At 49.1% G+C, this 19,825-nt stretch overlaps 1 protein-coding gene across 1 annotated transcript; it reads left to right on the forward strand.

Annotated features, from left to right (window-relative positions):
* The first annotated feature begins 4,369 nt into the window (after positions 1–4,369).
* Positions 4,370–11,933, forward strand: KRT84 (keratin 84). The gene is made up of 9 exons (XM_074374828.1): positions 4,370–4,953; positions 6,161–6,369; positions 6,979–7,039; positions 7,521–7,616; positions 8,549–8,713; positions 8,837–8,962; positions 9,413–9,633; positions 10,118–10,149; positions 10,882–11,933. The coding sequence occupies exons 1-9, from the start codon at positions 4,402–4,404 to the stop codon at positions 11,172–11,174; spliced, it is 1,755 nt and encodes a 584-aa protein (XP_074230929.1). The 5' UTR covers positions 4,370–4,401; the 3' UTR covers positions 11,175–11,933.
* The last annotated feature ends 7,892 nt before the right edge of the window (positions 11,934–19,825 follow it).

Here is a 19,825-nt window from a genome sequence, read left to right on the forward strand (position 1 = left end):
CAGCATGAACACCTCCCAGTGAGTACCTCTCTTCAGCACAAACTTGTCCCCAGGCAAAACGGAAGCATTCTGAAGAAGGCGGCTTTTAGCAAAGCCCTCTCATCATCTGGGATTTCCCTGTCACCCTCTTTCCCTCCCACTCACTCGAACTCTGACAGCCACACATACACAGCCACAATGTGCCCAGGGTTCTCAGGCTCTGCTCAGCCAACCGAGACGGCACCCTCCCCTCCCACCCTCTCCTCCCCATGCAGATAGCATCGTGCTGTGAGCCAGCAATGGTCCTACAGTAGCGCAGTGAGGAGCTGGGGCTGGGCTCAGTCAGCAGATCTATCTCAGGATGACGACCAGACCGACTCCTAACAGGAAAAAGAAACTGTCAGAGCAGCAAAAACCCCAGCCCAGAGTTTCCAGGACAACTCCTCCCCTCTCCCCCGCCCCACCTGCCACCCCCCAAAAAATGGCTGAGGGTTGTGTTATGCACCGACTGGCAAAATAATGCCTCAGAAGTATAAATTGCTAATGGTGACAGCTCATCCCAGAATGGAGGTTACGCTTGACTGGTCTCAATTACCCCCACCCCGCCCGGCCGGTTAGGGTTGAAGAAAGCTGAGACGCAGGGCGGCCCCAGGAATCGCTGGTGAGGCAATGATGCCACAGCCACTAGAGCTGGAAGGAGGTGGGGTGCTAGGCGGGAACAGGGATGACTGCTTGCAAGTGAAAGGAGGACTATGCAAAAGAGAGGAGAAGGGGCAGAGAGAGAAAAAGAGGGAGGGAGGACAGCAGGGGAAAGAATGGCCGACAATAACCACACGAGGCTCCCCACACCATACACCCCAAACATTTGCATATGTAACCCTCACAATACTGTGCAGTAGGTATAATTCCATTTTACAGATGAGGAAACTGAGGCTTAGAGAGGTTAAACAGTTTCTCCAGGTCATTGGTCTCACATGGAGGGTGAGTGTTTGCACAGTGATAATAAACAGCAGACTTTTACTTGGGTGTATCATTGTTTATAAGTTCTTTACAGATAAGCACCCTTTCTGTCTATACCTGGAGAGTGCCACGACCGTGCCCTGGGTGCACCACCGTCCAAGGTCACACTTGGCAGCTGGCAAAACTGGGATTGCTCCCACGTGCATTTGATTCCAAGGCTGGGTCAAGCCTTCTGTCCCCAGCCTGGCACACTCACTGGTGTCCTCCATGCCATCCCCACTGCCCTCCTCCCCACCTTCTCCTTCCCAGTCTCCTGGATCCCCTTGCCTGCCCTCAGAAGAGGAGGATGCCCTTTCCTGCAAGGGGCCAGATTCACGCCCCAGGAGCTTGGAGCTGGAGGGCAAACAGCTGGTCCCCTCTGAGCGCTTGGATTTCTATACCCCACCATCCTCAGAGCCAGAGTCTCCTCTTCCTGAAGTACCTGCAAAACCAAATTCCTCTTTTTTCTTTTCCCACACCTTGCTCCTTTCCCCTTTTCCTCCTGCTTTTAAACTTTGAAGTATCTTCATTCATCCAACAAAACTATATAGTACGCCGCTCACCCCCGCCCCATTCTCCTATGCAGGGGACGAGGAGGAGGTAAAACACACACAAGCCTGCCTCCTGGAGCTTATGTTCCAGCCTGGAAAGACAGATGAGAAATAAGCGAATTTGTGTAGGAGAGGCTCTCAGATGTTGAGAACCGTGAAGGAGAAAAGGAGGGGGGTGGGAGATAGAGAATACGTGGGGGAGGGGGCTCCAAATGGAAGAGAACCAAAGTACAAAGACCTGGAAGAGTTGACAGACCAGGCCATGCAGCTACTTCAAGAAAAAGAGTTCCCAGCAGAAAAAAACAGCAAGTGGGAAAATGTGTGAGCAGGAGTTTTCCTGCCTGTTTGAGGGACACACAGGAGGCCAGCGTGGCTGGAGCAGGGTGAGCAGTAGGATGGGTGGAGGGGAGTGAGGTCAGGGAAGGGGAGGGGGCAGGCTATGTAGAGTCCCACATGGCATTTACTCTGGGTGGGATGGGAAACTACTGGAGGGGTCTGAGCTTAGAAATGGCATGCCCTGCCGTGTTTTTAAAGGACCACTCTGACTGTGGTGTTAAGGAAAGACAGAAGGGGCAAAGGAGGAAGCAAGGCTACTAGCTAGGACCTAGGACACTTCAATAGACCCTGTGAGGAGTGATGGGCTTGGACCAACATGGTAGCAGTGGGATGCTGAGAGCCGGTAGAAGCCCAGATATATTTTGAAGGTAGGCTTTGCCAATGGATTGAATGTGAGATATGGGAAAAGCTGAGGAACAGGAATGGATGAATCCTAGATGTTTGGGCTGTGCAGGGATAGTGAGTCTGGCAAGTAGAAAGTATTTTGTAGGAATAATTAATCGGGAGGACAGTTCTGGATAGATTAAGGTTGAGGGGCCTAACTGATACCCAAATAGAGATACTGATCAAAGCATACATGTGGGGCACAGAAGGGATGTCTGGAATAGAGATACACCTTGGCGGTCATCAGTGGATGGGTGGTATTTAAAGTCATGACGCTGTATGATGTCACCGAGGGAACTAGCATGGATAAAGATGTAAGCAGGTACAAGGGCTAAGACCAAGGGTGCTGTGGTGTGTAGAGGCTGGAGGGGTGAGAAGAAACTGGCTAAGAAGACAAAAAAGAAGTAGCTAGTAATGTGGAGAGAAAATTAGAAGAATGTGGTATCTGGAAACTAAAAGAACAAATTGTTTAAAAAAAAAAAGGGGGGGAATGATCAACTATGCCAAATACTGCTTAAATGAGGGCTGAGAACAGACCACTGAATTTAGTGACATGGAGGTCACTGGCAATCTCCACAAGAAGTATTCTCTTTTTCTCCCTTTAGACATACACCTGACAGCTGGGTCTATGGAAAATAGTAGTAAACAAGGAACAGAAGGAAATGTCCTCAACTTTATTTAAAAAAAAAAAATCTGCAAGAAACTTACAACTAACATCATTAGTGAGAAATTTGAAGCTTTCCCACCAAAAATTGGGAATAAGGCAAAGATGCCCCCTTTCACCGCTACTTTTCAGCATCATGCTAGAAGTCCTAGATAATACAGTAAGATGAGAAAAGGAAATAAAATGTGTGGAGATTGGGAAGGAAGAAAATAGTGAAGACCTGGGCTGGATAGTTCCAAGCAAAAGCACACATCCTCTTCCAAGTAGAATCCCGGGCAAGCATCCAGTCAAACACAAGCCCCCAGGCACAGACAGGTAGGGCAAACCATGTCCGGGTTTGGCCACGACAGGGTCAACACCTGTCTCTGGGTCCTGAAATATCTGCACTGTTGGTGACAATGATGACGATGCCCAGTGGCTGAGAACTTCTCATTTTCTACCCAGATGCTTATTGCTTTGTGTCTCTCTGTCCTAACCAAAGATTCACCAGTTATGTGAGGATCTTGCACAGACAGGACTATACATGAGCCCTAATGTGTTCTGGGGGCTCAAAATCATGCGGTTAACTTTCCACACAGATCCATGGCCAAATTATTGGCAAGTTTTGGTCTCAAATTATGCCACAAAATGTTGACTGGTGGAAGTCCTCATGGTTAATCTTTCCCCATCACCATGAGAGCCTACCTTTTTTTATCTCTGTACCTTCAGCATCAAGCACCTAACCTGAGACAGAGGAGGCATCTGGTTAATTGTTGAATGAATGAGTGAATGAATGAATGAATCTCCTTTAAGTGTTTCAAGTCAGACATGTATCTACACTAAACCAAAGGAGTTTCACTGAAGATCCAACACTTATGTAAACAGTCAACCCAGATCATGGAGGACAGATAAAACACTGCAAAAGGTTTTTGGACTGTTTAATCCATCGATGGGGATATAACAAACTGTATTCTCACCTGATCATTTCTTACTTGGAGCTCTGTAGATCCTGCCTCTCTTCCACACATCCTTCATTGTTTAGGGGCTTGTATCTCTACAGATATATCCTTTGCAAGCTTCTTGCTGGAGCTGGTTCCATCCTAACTTTCTGGTGGTTAGCCACCCTTGCAGCAAAAGTCTATTGGATTTATGACCAAAGCAAATTAATGTCCCCATAATGGCAATTATGGTGGACTTGCGGGGAAAAAATAGGACCATAATGTTTATGTGTTGATGTGTTTTTAATATTTATAGATTTGGTGTTGTGGGCCTGATCCTGAGGAGAATAGGTGTGTCTGAGATTAGCTAATTATAAAGGAGGTTATAAGCATGAAGAATTTTTGCTAACTACCCAAGCTCATAAATGCTTCCAAATGGCTTTTTTCATTTTTATGGGGCCCGTCCTCAGATCCACACGCACATAAAAGGGGTGAGAGGGATCCAGTCTCCTCAGAGGGACTCCGGCTCCAGCTCTGCAGTCGCCGCATTGCTCTCACCCCAGAAGCCAGCATGTCTTGCCGCTCTTACCGCGTCAGCTCCAGTCGCCGCGTGGGCAACTTCAGCTCTTGCTCAGCAATAAGCCCCCGGAACCTGAACCGCTTCCAGATCAGCTCTGTCTCCTGCAGGAGCGGGCCCAGCTTCCGAGGTCTTGGCGGCTTTGGCAGTCGGAGTGTCGTCAGCTTTGGATTGTGCTCACCCCGGATAGCAGCTGTGGGCCCTCGTCCCATCCGCTGTGGAGTTGGCTTCAGTGCTGGCAGTGGGATGGCCTTTGGTTTTGGTGATAGGAGTGGTGCTGGTCTGGGCTTTGGGCCCAGCAGTTGTTTGGGTCTGGGGTTTGGAGCCGGCAGTGGCCTTGGCTATGGCTTCGGTGGCCCTGGCTTTGGCTACCGAGTTGGAGGAGTTGGAATCCCAGCTGCCCCATCTATCACAGCAGTGACTGTTAACCAGAACCTGCTGACCCCTCTCAACCTGGAGATTGACCCCAATGCACAGAGAGTGAAGAAGGATGAGAAGGAGCAAATCAAGACCCTCAACAACAAATTTGCCTCCTTCATCGACAAGGTACCTATGACAGCTCAGTCTCTGGGTCTGGGATGATGAGAACCAAAATGCACTGAGGTGTTCTTTCCCTTTAGAAAAGCTGGTCCAGGCCTAGGGCATCGACCTTGACCCCAGATGCTTCAGGCATCAACCAAAGGCATGGCAGCATGATTTCTAGGTTGCCCTGCTGCAGAGCAAGGGCAAGCCTGAGGAGGCACTGCACAGAGGGACAGAATAAGACAGTGGTGCTGTCTTTTGGAGGAAACATCCAGCCAAATCTGAAGGCATCTGGACAAACTAAGACCTACCACCTAGTCACTTAGAAATACCTCCTGCTAGCAGTTCCACCAGGTGTGGGCTGGTACATGTTTAAAAGGTTTTATCCTTTGAGATCCTCATGCTCTCTTTGAAGTTTTCATGGTTTCTGGGACTGGGTGGCCACACCTGTTCAGGCTTAAGAAATGGAGAATGGATTGAGTAATTTTTGTACAAAACAAACAAAGAATTCCTATCTGCCCCCATGTGGGGTACCCAGGTTCAGCTGAGCTGCCTAGATGGAGGGAAATGGTAGCAAATGACCACTAGTGGTCACTGACCTTCAGGTTGATGAGGTGAATAGAGATGTGGGACTGACATCCCAGAAACCATGTCTCCACAGAGCACGGATGTTCTGATTGTGTCTGAGATTGGAAATTCACCTCTGTGAGCTTCAGTTTCTTCATCTCTGAAATGAGGCGCTGGACCAAATAGTCCCCTAGTTCTCCTCCAGCTCTATGAGTCTCAGAGAATGGGATATCTGGGGTGATGTGTATGACCTCTGACCTGAGAATTCCCACCTTGTAATGCCACATCCCACCCCAAATGTACTTTACTCTGCTCCTTATCCCCTGCCAGGGATGGCTGACATCAGTGTTTAGATGTAAGCGAACCCCATCTTGGGCAGAATCAATCTCCAACTTCCCAGTGAACAAGCCCTCACCTTTCTCAGAGGGCAGAAGGGGAAACGGTACTGACATGCTTTGGTTCAAAAGCTTCTGTCTATAACTAAGCTGGCTGAGCATGAGGAGGGGACCCCAGACTTGCTCTTCCAGGTTCTACTGAGTTAGAAGAGGAGTGAAAGTCAACAGAGGAGGGAACAAGTCACCTCTGGCCATCTGAGCAAAGGGTCGACATGTAGGTGATTGTATCGAGCACTTCAGCTGCCATGTCCTTGCCCCTGTGGATTTAGGTGCGGTTCCTGGAACAGCAGAATAAGCTCCTAGAGACCAAATGGAGCTTCCTCCAAGAGCAAAAATGTGCCAGGAGCAACCTGGAGCCCCTCTTCGAGAACTACATCACCAACATGCGGAGGCAGCTGGACATAGTGAACAGCGACCGGGCTCGGCTCGAGGCTGAGAGGAACAACATGCAGGATGTCCTTGAGGGTTTCAAGAAGAAGTGAGTAGCATCTGGAGTGTACTGACCAAGGATGGGCATGGGCTGGTCCTTAAATCAGCAGCCAAGCTCAGATGAGAGCAGCTGGAAGTGGAGAGCAGCTGGAAGCATCAGGGTGGAATGTGGGTTTCAGTCCTCAGCTGGGAGGCAGCAATGGGGCAGTGATGTGTATGGGAGGAGGAGGCCCTCAATGGGTCCTGAGGGAAAAGGAGACTTGGAATTGGGCATGATTTCTCCCTAAGCCTGCTTATTGGAATGGATAAGCTGACCCCAGGAAAAGGAGCCCTCTGGTTTTGAGACCCGCGCCCAAGTTGGGTCTTAACTTCCTCTAGAGTCAAGTGCAATGACCCTAAGGATTTTCCAGCAGAGAAGCATAACAAAGGTCCAGGTTTTCAGACACCACATGTAATTTGAGAAAGTAAAGGGGATTTGGAGAACCTGAGGGCTATTGACTCACAAAATGCGTTAAAGATGGACAGAGGGGATGAAGGCATGTGGGTGGCAATAGGGAGCCAGGCTCTGAGATGCAGCAAAGAGGTCGTGACTGGGGAGCTGGGGTAATTGGTGCTCAGTTCAGAGGAAGAACTCACCCTCTTCATCCTTGTTGTCCAGGTACGAAGAGGAGGTGGGACTCCGGGCCAATGCTGAGAATGAGTTTGTGACTCTGAAGAAGGTAAGAGAGCAAACAGGTCCAGGCAAACTTCTCCTCCAGACAGGCAAATATCCTCGAGACCCCCAGGAAACTGCCTGAGCAGCCCTGTGAATACTCACACTCAGTGGAACCCCTAAGGTCACAACAGTTTCCCTTCAAAGTTCTGACTTGGCTTCCAATTACTTAAAATTGGATCTTCATGAGAGCAGAGGTCTGAAGAGATGACATTTTAAGAGTCTTGGATTATACAGATTCTCTTTGCCTCTAAATAAGCATCGGGAAAAATTCAGCACCCCTAGGGGTTTCGTGTTGCAGGAAGGAAAAGAACAAGAGAAGAACAAGAGTCACTAAATTTCCACCCAGTGACTTTCCCATCAGTCCCAGCTGACCCGGCCCTGGGGGGATAGGCCCAATCTTCCCACCCATCTCCAGACCCTGCCAAGATGAAGAAGTTAAACAGTGTACAAGAAATGAGCATTTTCCCCTTCTCTCTTTTATGCAGGATGTGGATACAGCTTTCTTAAATAAGTCTGATCTAGAGGCAAATGCGGATGCCCTAACTCAGGATATCGACTTCCTGAAAACCCTATACATGGCGGTAAGGGCTCATCCCCTCCAAGCAGCCCCAGGAGATCAAGGCATGGCCTGGACTCCTGGGAGGCTTCACTGGACTGGCATATTTTCTAACATTTGGTACCATATGTCTTTCTTCCCACTCAAATCTATGTCCTCTCTATGTTGATCTGTCTGTAAGTGGAGAAGGTAAGGGGAGGAGGCTTGTCAGAAACCTGACTTTTGTCTATGAATAAGCTCCTTGGATCAATGATCCAACTTCTTGTTGGCCAATCCAAAGACTGGGGTCTAAGAATGTCACTTCCTATCTACTGATGAGAAGACTCTGGCAAATTGACTTGCTAGGAGATGTAAGAAAAATTGAGTCACCCTAATTAGTCAAATGAACTAGATATCTGTTGCTTCATAAGGTCTGTTTGGTCTGGATAGACCTGATCAGAGCTGTATGTCTGCCTCTGAGTGGAAAGGCTGAAAAAACTCCCTCTGGGGCCCTCACCATGCTGGCCAGTTCCCAGCTTTCCCCCTCCCTACCCTGGTTCTATTAAAGACTTGGGATGTAGGAATTCCTAGATCACTATTTTCTAAAATATTGTCAGCTCTCAATAAGCCGTGATTGGCACAGACACTGTGCAGATCATCCAAAGAAAAGTTTAAGCTTTAGCATGACTCTTACTCCCCGCCACCAAGTTCCTAGGCCCCCATGGTTTTGATAGTCACCTAAGCAAGTTAGTGGGTGTTAAAGGATGTCTCCAAGTGTATAACAAAGGTTTAAAGTCAAATCAAGCAGTTCTGGGTCACATCTTTCCCCTCCTTGATTTGGATGGTCTGCTCCTTTGCATTGCCCGGAATAAATAAGCAATGTCTCTCTCCTGACTCTGCATCCTGGGAACCCTGTGGCAGAGCCCTGACCACTGATGGGACTCTGAGCCCATCTGTCTCGCTCATCCTCCAACACAGGAAATCCAGTTGCTGCAGTCACACATCTCAGAGACATCGGTCATTGTGAAGATGGACAACAGCCGAGAACTGGACCTTGATGGGATCATCTGTGAAATCAAGACCCAGTATGAAGAGATCGCCAGGCGCAGTCGGGCTGATGCTGAGGCCTGGTACCAGACCAAGGTGGGCAGGAGGGCGCTGGGGAGGGGGTGTGGTCAGCCCCAGGAAAAGACCCATGGACAACGGAGTGGACTGTGGTCTTGACCCAACCATTGAACCCTTGGAACATCCCCTTCTCCCTTCCAGTATGAGGAGATGCGGGTGACAGCTGGCCAACACTGTGACAACCTGCGCAACACTCGGGATGAGATCAATGAGCTGACCCGCCTGATCCAGAGGCTGAAGGCAGAGATCGAGCATGCCAAGGCTCAGGTGGGCAAAGGAAAAGAAAGCCCCAGAGGGAGCAGAAGCAGGGCACCAAGATTTGAGGAGCCAGAGTTGATATGGGGGAGGCCACCAGGACCCAGAAACAGAGGAATGGAGGAATTAGTCCAGGAAGACTTCCTGGAGGAGGAAAATGTGGAAGAAAAGGAGAGTCTCCCATATAAAAGGGAAGTCCTGGGGCAGACTTACAGGGGCAGGGGAGGTAGAAAGAACAGCTTTACTCTCTGGACCCCATGGGCAACAGAAACCAATAAGTGTAAAATCAGCCCCTGGTGACATCAAACTACAGGGTGACAATCCTGGGAAAGCAGCCGCCATGGGCTCATCACTGGCTTGGCACCAGGCTGTGTCCGCACCCACAAGGGGCAGTGTTTCTAGCTCCACCTGGGGATCCCCTAGTCCCTGCCAAAGCCCACCTGCGAACTGCCCTCCCTGCAGCGGGCCAAGCTGGAGGCCGCGGTGGCCGAGGCGGAGAAGCAGGGAGAGGCGGCCCTCAATGATGCCAAGTGCAAGCTGGCGGATCTGGAGGGCGCCCTGCAGCAGGCCAAGCAGGACATGGCGCGGCAGCTGCGCGAGTACCAGGAGCTAATGAACACCAAGCTGGCCCTGGACATCGAGATCGCCACCTACCGCAAGCTGCTGGAGGGCGAGGAGAGCCGGTGGGTGCTGTCAGCACAGCAGGAGGGAGTGGGGTCAGATCTCAAGATCTAGAAGGACTAAGTGGGGGGAGGGGCCCAGATGAAGAATTGCTAAATGAGCCATCTCTAGCGGCAACTGTACCTTTTCTGCAAACCTTACTTGGCTTGCCCTTCGCAGGGGATTAGAACATGGCTCTAGATCTGTGTCTTCTAAGTGCAAGTTTGTAGGCAGGCTGTACCAAAATCACAGGGAGTTCTGTTTGATTGGTTAGCTTGTTAAAAAAAAAAATTAGAGACTAACACACTTCCTCAAATATTTTGATTCAATAGTTTTGAGGCAGGATCGAGGAACATGCAGTTTTATAAATCTCCCCGGATACTTGTGCAGCCAGGGGTGAGAACCGCTGGTCCACCGATCCACTCAGCCAAGAAAGCCCTCCGATAGCACACAAGTTTTCAGGGAATGACACTGCTTGTGAACTGACTTGCTTCTTTCTTTCTCCAGGATCTGTGAAGGTGTTGGACCAGTAGACATATGTAAGAACCTTAAGTTTTTCCCTCTTCACATATTTCTCTCCCGGATCCCTTCGAATGTCCTTTAAACTTGGGTCCACATTGGGGCCAGGAGCCCATGGCTGGACTGGCCATGACGGCCAGGGGAGCAGGGTCCCTCTGGGCCCTGGACTCAGAGCATCCCCTTAGCTGAGGTCTCAGACGTCTCCAGATCCTGCTGAGCAATCACAGAGGTCTGCAGGGCCTGGTAGGTGAGAGAGGGTTCAAGAAGAGAGGCAGCCTTTTTGCTTTGAGAGGCCTTGTCCTTCAAGGGCAAAGAGCGGGGAAGGAATGGAAGGCCTGTGCCAGGGAGTTCCCTCCCCTCTTGATGGGAGGGGATGGGACACAGCCGAACAAAATTCCCCTGCTGCTTCTGCTGCTGCCGCTGCCAGACAAAGTATTGGTTGTACCCAAAGCACGCGGGCCTCCACTGGGCCCTGCAGGGTGGGGACATAAAGAAGGGCGAGCCCCAGACCCTGCTCTTCGGAATCACAATCTGCCTGAGACGAGTCCTATCCACTGGCCCCCTTCCATTTTAGCCTGAATGTTTGCCTTTAATGGAGTCACAGCCTTTGAGTCACCCAGACAAGGGAACGGAAAAGCGGGTATTGACTAGGTAGATAAGAGGAACCAGTTTTCCCCTGATGCCACTGGCCCATCCCAGGGGGGAGCTTGGAGGACAGGCAGCCCCACTGGTACCGTTTCTTCATCCCGCAGCCGTGAGCAGCTCCCGGGGCGGCCTGGTGTGCGGGCCTGAGACCCTGGTCACCAGCTCCAGCCTCTGCCGTGGCGGGGTCACCTTCTCCGGCAGCAGCAGCATCCGGTCTGGAGGCTTCTGCGGCTCGAGCCTGGCCGCAGGTTCCCGAGGGGGCTCCGTGCTGGTGGCTGAGGCATGTGCCCCCAGCATCCCCTGCCCACTGCCCACCGAGGGCGGCTTCAGCAGCTGCAGCGGCAGCCGCAGTTCCGGCGTCCGCTTCGTGTCCACCACCACCTCCCGCCGCACCAAGTAGTGAGAGCCGAGTGCCAGCCGGCCGCTGCCCAGGGAAGAACCGTCTCAGCGCCTCCTGCTTCTGCCCCCAAGGGCATCCAGCTACCCCTCCTGCCAAGAAGCCAGGGGCTGCTGTGCCTGGCCTGTATCCTCTGAGGGAACTTGCCCCCACCCCCACCATGCGCCATCCACAGGCCCCAGGGGACTGGCTTCTCCCTGACTCCCAGTTTTCTTCCTTCGATCACTCCTCACCATCCAGCCAAACAGCCTCAGGAAATGCAGATTCAATACAATGACAAAAATCAGTGTGTCGGGAGGAACAGACTAATTCAAAGCCGAGAATGCGTTTGGGCACCATCGCCAACCTAGCTTTGGATTGATTAATCTGGACAAGGGAGAATGTCCACACAGCAGGTGTCCTCAGCCCACCATTGCTTCCCTCCTCTTCCTTTCCCTGGCTACAGAAGTTTCCTTCCTTCTTTTCCTCATCCAGAAGGATCCACCGTCTTTGGTGGCCAAGAGATGGTTCTTCTCAGAGTGGCAATGTCCTGGCTGCTTGCTTCTCTTCTTGGGCTGTTGGTGTAACCCTGGCACGTGGGTCCACAAGGTGGGTGGGTGCAGTAGAGAAGCGGGCCCCGCAGCACTCCACTCCCCTGCTGGTGGTGTGAGGGGGGCCCTGCCCTGTCCCCTGCAGGAGGGCTTATGTCTGCAAGCTCCAGGGAGGCCTGGGCTGGGGTGGGAGCCTGATTGTACCGCTTTTTGTGTTGCTGGGTTTTCAATAAACTTGTGAAGCTAACATCACTTGGATTCTGGCCTCTCCTTCCAGATCATGCCAGGGATGGGAGACATTGCCTCCTAGACTCCACTAGCCCACCCTCCTGGGGACTTGCCAAGGGCAGAGACTGGTGTCCTGGGACAGAGGAGATACTGGGGAAAGAGGGTTCAAGCCCTTCCCTGGGGGGGCTCACGGTTCAACAAGGGAGGGGAAACATAGAGCAAAAGCTCTGAAAACACATGCCAGGCAGCCCACTTCTCTCCGGGCACTGCCCGCCATCCTATAAGTATGCTCCTCCCAACCAAAGCAAACCCTTCCACTTGTCCCCAACATCCCACCCCACCCCTCACTCCTCTGGGGTCATTGCTGGGGCCTCCTGATCTTTCCATTCCCTTTCTTGTCCCTATCCAATGCATTTCCCATGTTGCTGCTATACAGATCTTTCTCACTGAAAAACAGATCATGGCTCTCCCCTGCTTATAGCCCTCAGTGGCTCCCCAATGCCTTCCAGAAATAGTCCAAACTTCTTAACATGGCATACAACCCCTGAGTATACCCTTGCAATTCCCCACATATGCCACTTTCAGCCTCTCATCCTTTACTTATTCAGTCAACAAACAGCTGCTCCAGGCTAGGCATGAGGCTGCAAAAATGGCACTAAACAAGACTTGGTCTTTGCCCTCAAAGAACTTACAGTCCAATTGCTTGATACGTGGACAAACAGTTATATGACTTGACGTACTAAGTGCTGTGTTAAGAGAAGAATCGATGCCGCAGTCCACAGAGGAGAGGCTCCAACCCAGAATTAGGGCACCATTAAAATCTTCCTAGAGGATATGATGTCTTAGCAGAGATGTGAAGGATGATAAACTAGCCATACTAAGAAGGAGAAAGTGTCCCAAGCAGAAGAAATGGCATGTGCGAAAACCAAAAGGATGGAGAGAGCATGCGCAGTTCTGGGATCTGCCCAGAGCTGAGTCTGACTAGAGTGCAGAGGGCAGAAGTAGCACAGGCGGGGGCAGGAGTCAGCCGCAGTGCAGTCAGTGAGGTCTGGTCCCAGCCACGGCTCATCCCTGGGGCCTCTATCACAGTCAAAAAGGTGGCAGCTGTCCCTTACATCTGTCCTTTCTGTACTCTTTAGAGGTCTCTTGACTTCTCACTAGCCAATCCCTCATGGCTCCAACCTCCAATATTATCTATATTAAATTTCCCCTGTTCAAGTTACCATGGGGAACCATGATACGGACGTTGGAATTAATACACAAAGACTTTAATGCACTATTATAACTGTGTCCCATGAGATAAAGGTAAATGTATTCAAAGTAAATGAAAAGGGAGATGTTCTTAGCAGAAAATAGAAACTATAAAAACAGAAACCAAAAACTGGCTCTTTCAGAAGCTCAGTAAGATTGGAAAAACTCTAGCCAAACTGATCAAAGGGGAAAAAAGAGACAGAGGATAAAAATTATCACTATTAAGAGTGAAAAGGGGGACATCCTAGAGTATAAAACACTACAAACAGCTTTATACCCATAAATTTGAGAACTTAGATGAAATGGATCAATTCCTTCAAAGACACAGATTATCAAGTCTCATTCAAGAAGAAACAGATAACCCAAACACAGGGTGGCTTCATGGGCATGTATGATATTGACTTATAATAAGAAATATATATTTGGTTTTCATCCCCTCCCTGGCACAGAGCTCCTACAAGCCTTGGAATTTCCTAAGTGATGAATGAAAGCATCTCTTTTTATATTAATAAAGCACTTTTTAGACTTCACTTAAGGATGGGGCTCATTGCCAGGGAACCCATCCCTGTATTTAGAAGATTAGAACTTTCAGTCCCACACCTCCCCCAACTTCAGGGAGGGGAGAAGGGTTGGAGGTTGAATCAATCAATCATGACTAAGTAATGAAGCTTTGTTTAAAAAAAAAAACCCAAAGGGACTGGGTTCGGAGAGTTTCCTGATTAGTGAACACACAGAGATGTGTGGGGGCAGGAGGTGGCATGCCTGGAGCGAGCACGGAATCTCTGTACCCTTTCCCCATACCTTGCCCTATGCATCTCTTCCATCTGGCTGTTCCTAACTTATGTCCTTTTATAATAAACTGGTAATCTAGTAAGTAAAATGTTTCTCTGATTTCTGTTAGCCACTCTAGCAAATTAATCAAACCCAAGGAGGGGTGTTTGAAACCTCTGATCAATAGCTGGTTGGTCAGAAGTCCAGGTGATAATCTGGGCTTGCGACTGACACCTAAAGCGGGGTGGGGAGGGGGCAGCAGACAGTCTTGTAGGACGGATCCCTTAACCTGTAGAATTTGATGCTATCCCTAGGTCGATAGTATCGGAACTGAGTAGAATTTGTGGGACACTCAGCTGGTATCCAAGAACTGCTTGTTGGTATGGGAACCACCCCCCACACATCACACACATCAGAATTGTGACCAGAACTCTTAGTGTGCGTCCTGGGCAACCACACAGGGTCCCGCACAACAAGAAGTCTCCATACCTGGTTTAATGACTATTGTCATCATCTTGAAATTCTTAAGAATTTTTAACAAGGGGCCCTGCATTTTTATTTTACATTAAGCACCATAAATTGTGTAGCTGGTCTTACCTGAATAGCTATATTTCTACTGAAGGAATTGAACTCGTAGCTTAAAATCTTCCAACAAAGAAAACCTCAGGCCCAAATACCTTTGCTGGTGCATTCTGCCAAACATTTAAGGAAATATGCAACCCAGATTCTTCAAGAAAATGTTAAAGGAGGGGAAAGTTCCTGACTCCTCTTATGAGACCAGCATTTCCCTGATACTAAAACTGGGCAAAGACATAATAAGAAAAGAAAACTACAAATCAATACCTGTCATGAATGGAAATGTAAAAATCTTCAACAAAATACTAGTCAATTGAAGCCAGCAACAAATAAGAAGATAACACATCATGCCAGGTAGAGTTTATTCCAGGAATGCAATCCTAGGAATGTTCAACTTCCAAAAATCTGTTAATGTAATTCATGATATCAACAGACTGAAAAGGAAAAATCATATGATTATCTTAATAGATGCACGTAAGGGATTTGGCAAAATTCAACATCTATTCATGATAAAAAAAAATCCTCAGTAAACTAGGAATAGATGAGAATTTCCTTAACCTAAATGATATCTACTAAATAAATAAATACACACACAAACAAACAAACAAACAAAAAAACACCCTACAGCTAATAGCATACTTCATGATGAAAAACTGAATATTTTCTGCTCTAAGATTGGGAGAAGTTAAAGGTGTCTGCTCACACCACTCTTAGTCAGTGTTACATAAGCTGGCCTGCCAATGAACTAAGGCAAGAATAAAAAATAAAAGTCATACAGGTTGGAAAGGAAGAAATAGCACTGTTTCCATTTTCAGAAGACATAATTTTCTGTACATAAAATCCCAGAGAATCTTTTCTTAAAAGACCTCCTAGAACTAGTAAGTGAGTTTAGCAAGGTTATGGGATGAAAGGTCAATATGCAAAAACTAATTGCAGTGGGGAGGGATAAATTGGGAGTTTGGGATTAGCAGATACAAACTATTACATACAGAATAGATCAAGTATATATCCCTACTGTATAGCGCAGGGAACCATATTCGATAACTTGTAATAACCTGTAATGAAAAAGAATATATATGTGTGTGTATATAACTGAATCACTGTGCTGTACGCCAGAAACTAACACAACATTGTAAATCAACTATACTTCAGCGGGGAGGGTATAGCTCAGTGGTAGAGTGTGTGCCTAGCATGCATGAGGTCCTGGCTTTAATCCCCTGTACCTCCATTAAAAAGAAGGAAAGAAAGAAACCTAATTACCTTCCCCCCTAAAAAAAAAAAATGCTAAAAAGAAATAGAAAAAAAATTAACTATACTTCAATAAAAAAGCAAATTGCATTCTAGATACTAGCCAAGAACAGTTGGAAATTACACATTTTAAAGTATCACTTACAATAGCACCCCAAAAATTAAATACTTAGGAATAAGCCTTTTTAAAGGATCTGTATGCTGAAAAACACAAAACAATAATGAAAGAAATCAAAGACGATTTAAATACATGGAGACACACACCATGTTCATGATTTGGAAGACTCCGTATTATAATGACGTCAGTTCTCCCCCCAATGATGGCATAAAGTTCAAACCTGCGGACTCTGATGTAGGCAGATCCCAGTTCAAATCCCAGGTTCTCTACTTAATGGTGGTGTGGCCAAAGGCAAGAATAATACTTAACCCAGATTGAGCTGAGCAGTGTTCCAAGTGCATTTCGTGTTTTAACTTACTTAATTCTTTCACCAATCTTATGCAGAAGGCACTTTAATTATTTCCCTCTGGGCAGACGACAAAATCAAGCCCCGGTGGTCAAAACAGAGCCAGTCTGACTCCAGAATCCACACACATCACCACCATGCTGTTCTGTCTGTCACTTAATCTCACTAAGCCACTTGCCTCATCTGAAAAATGGTGAAACAGTTCCTATTTCAAAGAATTGTTGTGGAGATTACATACAATGGCATTATGACAGTGTTTAGCACATAGCCTGGCATACACTGGGTGCACAATAGATGCTGTTGTTTTAATGGTGATGGTGGTGGTGGTTCTAGTTTTACTACTAATGGAGAAGAGCTATGTTCGGCAGTTCAGTCACTTCAATACCAAACATGGGTGGATGCTGAAGTGTCAGCTGACTGTTCCAGCGTCTGCAGCTGAAGCCCTGTAGGCAGGCAGCTCCCTACCCTTTCCTGTTCCTGCAACCAGGACCGAGCCTCCGCTGGGCTGCCGGTGGGGGTTTGCTGCCCTCTGCTGGCTGCCAACTTCCCAGGAGGCACTGCACAGGGGATTTTCAAAGTATTCCCTCGGAATATTGTGGAGAGAGAGGGGAGCTAAGAGTCCTTTAAAAACAAGTTTTTTCCCTCCAAAATTGTGTTTAGGACACAAACATCACAGCAATGAATAGAAAACTTTAAGAAATCCACCCTCTCACTCACCAGCCCTCCACAGCACGGTTTTCATCATTCTGTGTTCCCACAGATGCTCAGAAAACCACAGCCTTGAAGCAGGAAAGAGCCATGTTAAAATCCCGCTGCCACTAGGAGCGCTTCTTGGATTTGTCCAAAGATGGCGAGCGTTGACACCTTCCCGTCTTGCCCTGTCTGTCTTTAGAGCTGCCTGTTGGCCCTTGCAGGTTTGTATTTGTCGCTGCCTGGGATCTCAGGGACAGTCTCTATCTTTCCTAGCTGACTAGTCGTCTAGGACTGACCCTGACGGATCCCCACAGACAAAGGCTGTTCTGAGCAGACCCTTGGTAGCTGTCCACACAGTTCATTCAAGTTAGGCATCCTTCATCATTTCTGCAGCTTTTCTCCACACTTATTATGGGCCCAGGTCTATGCCACCTCCTGGTGCTGCGACACAGCTCTTGAAGGATCTGTTAACCCCAGGATGCTTTCTCTGGCTTTTGGCAAGACTTGGGCATGACAGAGACCCCATGTGAGAGGAGTGAGGTCTGAGCAACAGGGAGGCCCTGGATGAACCCTGGACCGTCCCCAGCGCATCTGGGGCTGGGCCCCTCATCCAGCTGGCAAAGCTGCTCCCTGGGCTGCCGCGTCTTTCCTCTCATGGAACTCTAGACTTTCCTCCCAACCCTGTCCACATGCCTTCCTGTAGGCAGCTTGCCCTGGTGGCTTTGTTGCTTCCCAAGGCTGCACTGGGCCAGAGCAGATGCTTGGTATAAACAGAACCCCTAGTTGCAAAATTGGATCATATTAGTGGTTTTGATATTTCCTTCTGCTTTCTTCTTCCTTCCCCCACCCCCCACCAGTAGAACCATCTTTCTAAATCTTGGGAGGAAAACAGGGACCATCAGCAGTGGGTGTGATCTCAAGTAACGAGGCTTTTGAGGAACTCTAGGCGATGGACTCCAGGAATGCAGCAGATTCAAAGGGAGTTGAGGAAGTTGCCTAGGGCTCCAGGGTGGAGTAAAAAACCTGCCTCACCCAATTAGCTCTAGAAGACTTCCTGGAAGAGGCAGCCTTTTCAATTATGGGAGGAGCATTTTAAATTATGGGAGGGTCATGGATTCTCGAGTGAACATGCCCAACAGTGGGTGTGGCCTTCGAAAGGTGTGGGGGCAGGAGGGTACAGGATCAAAGAGGGTGACGAATGCCAGCACCCAGGACAAGAGCGTGCAGAGGGGGATTGGGGACTTACCAGGGGAGCCAGGGAAAGGGCATTTAATGTACTGCCTGCTGAGACAAATGAGGAGAAATCACAGCCTCCCTTAGACTAGTCCATAAAGGCTTCCTGGAAGAGGTGGCCAGCTATTCTGGGACATTCCAAGCAAAGGTGTGGCCAGGGAGAAGGCTTAGGGGTAGGGAAAGGGGTACGGGAAACCAACAGGGCACATGTGGGCAGTAAATGAGAAGGAGGCAGTAAAGGGAGGTCCGGCTCCCACCCCAGCACTCAGACAAGGCTCTGGTCCCACTAAGCCACATGCCTGGGTGATGGGTAGACATGGGCGTGGGGCTGTGGGTTCTCTGTCCCTCCCTTGGGTAGAACCAGATGGCAAAGACCCAGGTCTCATGTGTCTACACATGGGGCATTGTGCCAGATTGGCCTGGTCTATGAGTTTCTGCCCTGGATGACATGGGAACAGCTTCATAAAGACTCAGCCTCCCTCTCCAGCTCAGCCACTTCAATCCCAAGCACCATGTGGATGGTCCTCCTGAGCAGCCCCCACCAGCCCTGGGCTTAGCTGCCACCTGCAGGGATGCACATTTCACACAGGGGCAAGAGCATGTCCCTGTGCAGGGCTGGGCCTGCCCTCACTCCCGGCACACCCGCCCAGGGGCTCACACCCTTGTTCTGGATAGTCCTCCTGGCCCTGGGTGGGTATTTTCTTTCTGAAGGCAGTCGGAGTTTCCCACGTCTCCTGAGTCCCCGGGCTCCCATTCCCCATCCTCAGTGCCCAGAACCAATTTGAGGTAGAGGTTTGGGTGTGTGTGTGTGTGTGTGTGTGTGTGTGTGTGTGTCTGTGTGTGTTGGGGGCACAAGGGAGCAGTTGACACAAGACCCTTTGAAGCAAAGCCTTCACTCACTCCTGCTACCAAGAGGCAGAAATGGGTCTTCCATCCTCTTCAGTAAGGATAAGGATGAGCAGAGGCTTACAGGAGTGGAGAAGAGGGTGAGGTTTTATAGACTCTCCAAGCTGCCAGAGCAGTGAGTCCACCCACCCACCATCCACGCTCAGCCCCCTCCCTCCTCACTTTCAAAGGGCCCTAGTCCCTCTTGGCCCACACCACACCGCTCCAGGTCTACACCACCATCAGTCAGTGAGCTCACTGTCCAAAGCACAAGAATATAGCCCTGGACCCAGGCCCACAGGGCCCCCACCTAGAAGTGGAGGCTGGGAAACCCATCTCCTCTGCTCCCCAATAGATCCTCCTCTCTCCACCCTGGACTCCACCCTAAATTTTTATACTGGTGAAATCAGGCTAAAGAACACATTAAAAGCAGCCTTGAAATGATAAAGACCTCCTAAACGGGCAGAGGAGTGGAAGACTGTGGGTGGCCAAGGAACCAGGGATGCAGGGTGTGGTGTTTCTGAAAGGAAGCAAGAGACCTTTTCCTTTATATGGAGTGTTTTGATCCCCAAAGCACATTCCTGTATATTATCCACTTAATCCTCCCAGCAACCCTGGAAGATAAGAATGAATACCACATTGCAGTCAAGGAAACAGAAGCTCAGAGAGGTTAGGAACTTCCCCAAAGCCACACAGCTAGGAAATGGCCAAGCTGGCACTTAAACTAGGTCTCCCAACTTGGATTTCATTGCCCAGTTGCTAAATCCCAACTGAT

This window comes from Camelus bactrianus, chromosome 12 (assembly GCF_048773025.1).
Source record: "Camelus bactrianus isolate YW-2024 breed Bactrian camel chromosome 12, ASM4877302v1, whole genome shotgun sequence".
Lineage (NCBI taxonomy): Eukaryota > Metazoa > Chordata > Mammalia > Artiodactyla > Camelidae > Camelus > Camelus bactrianus.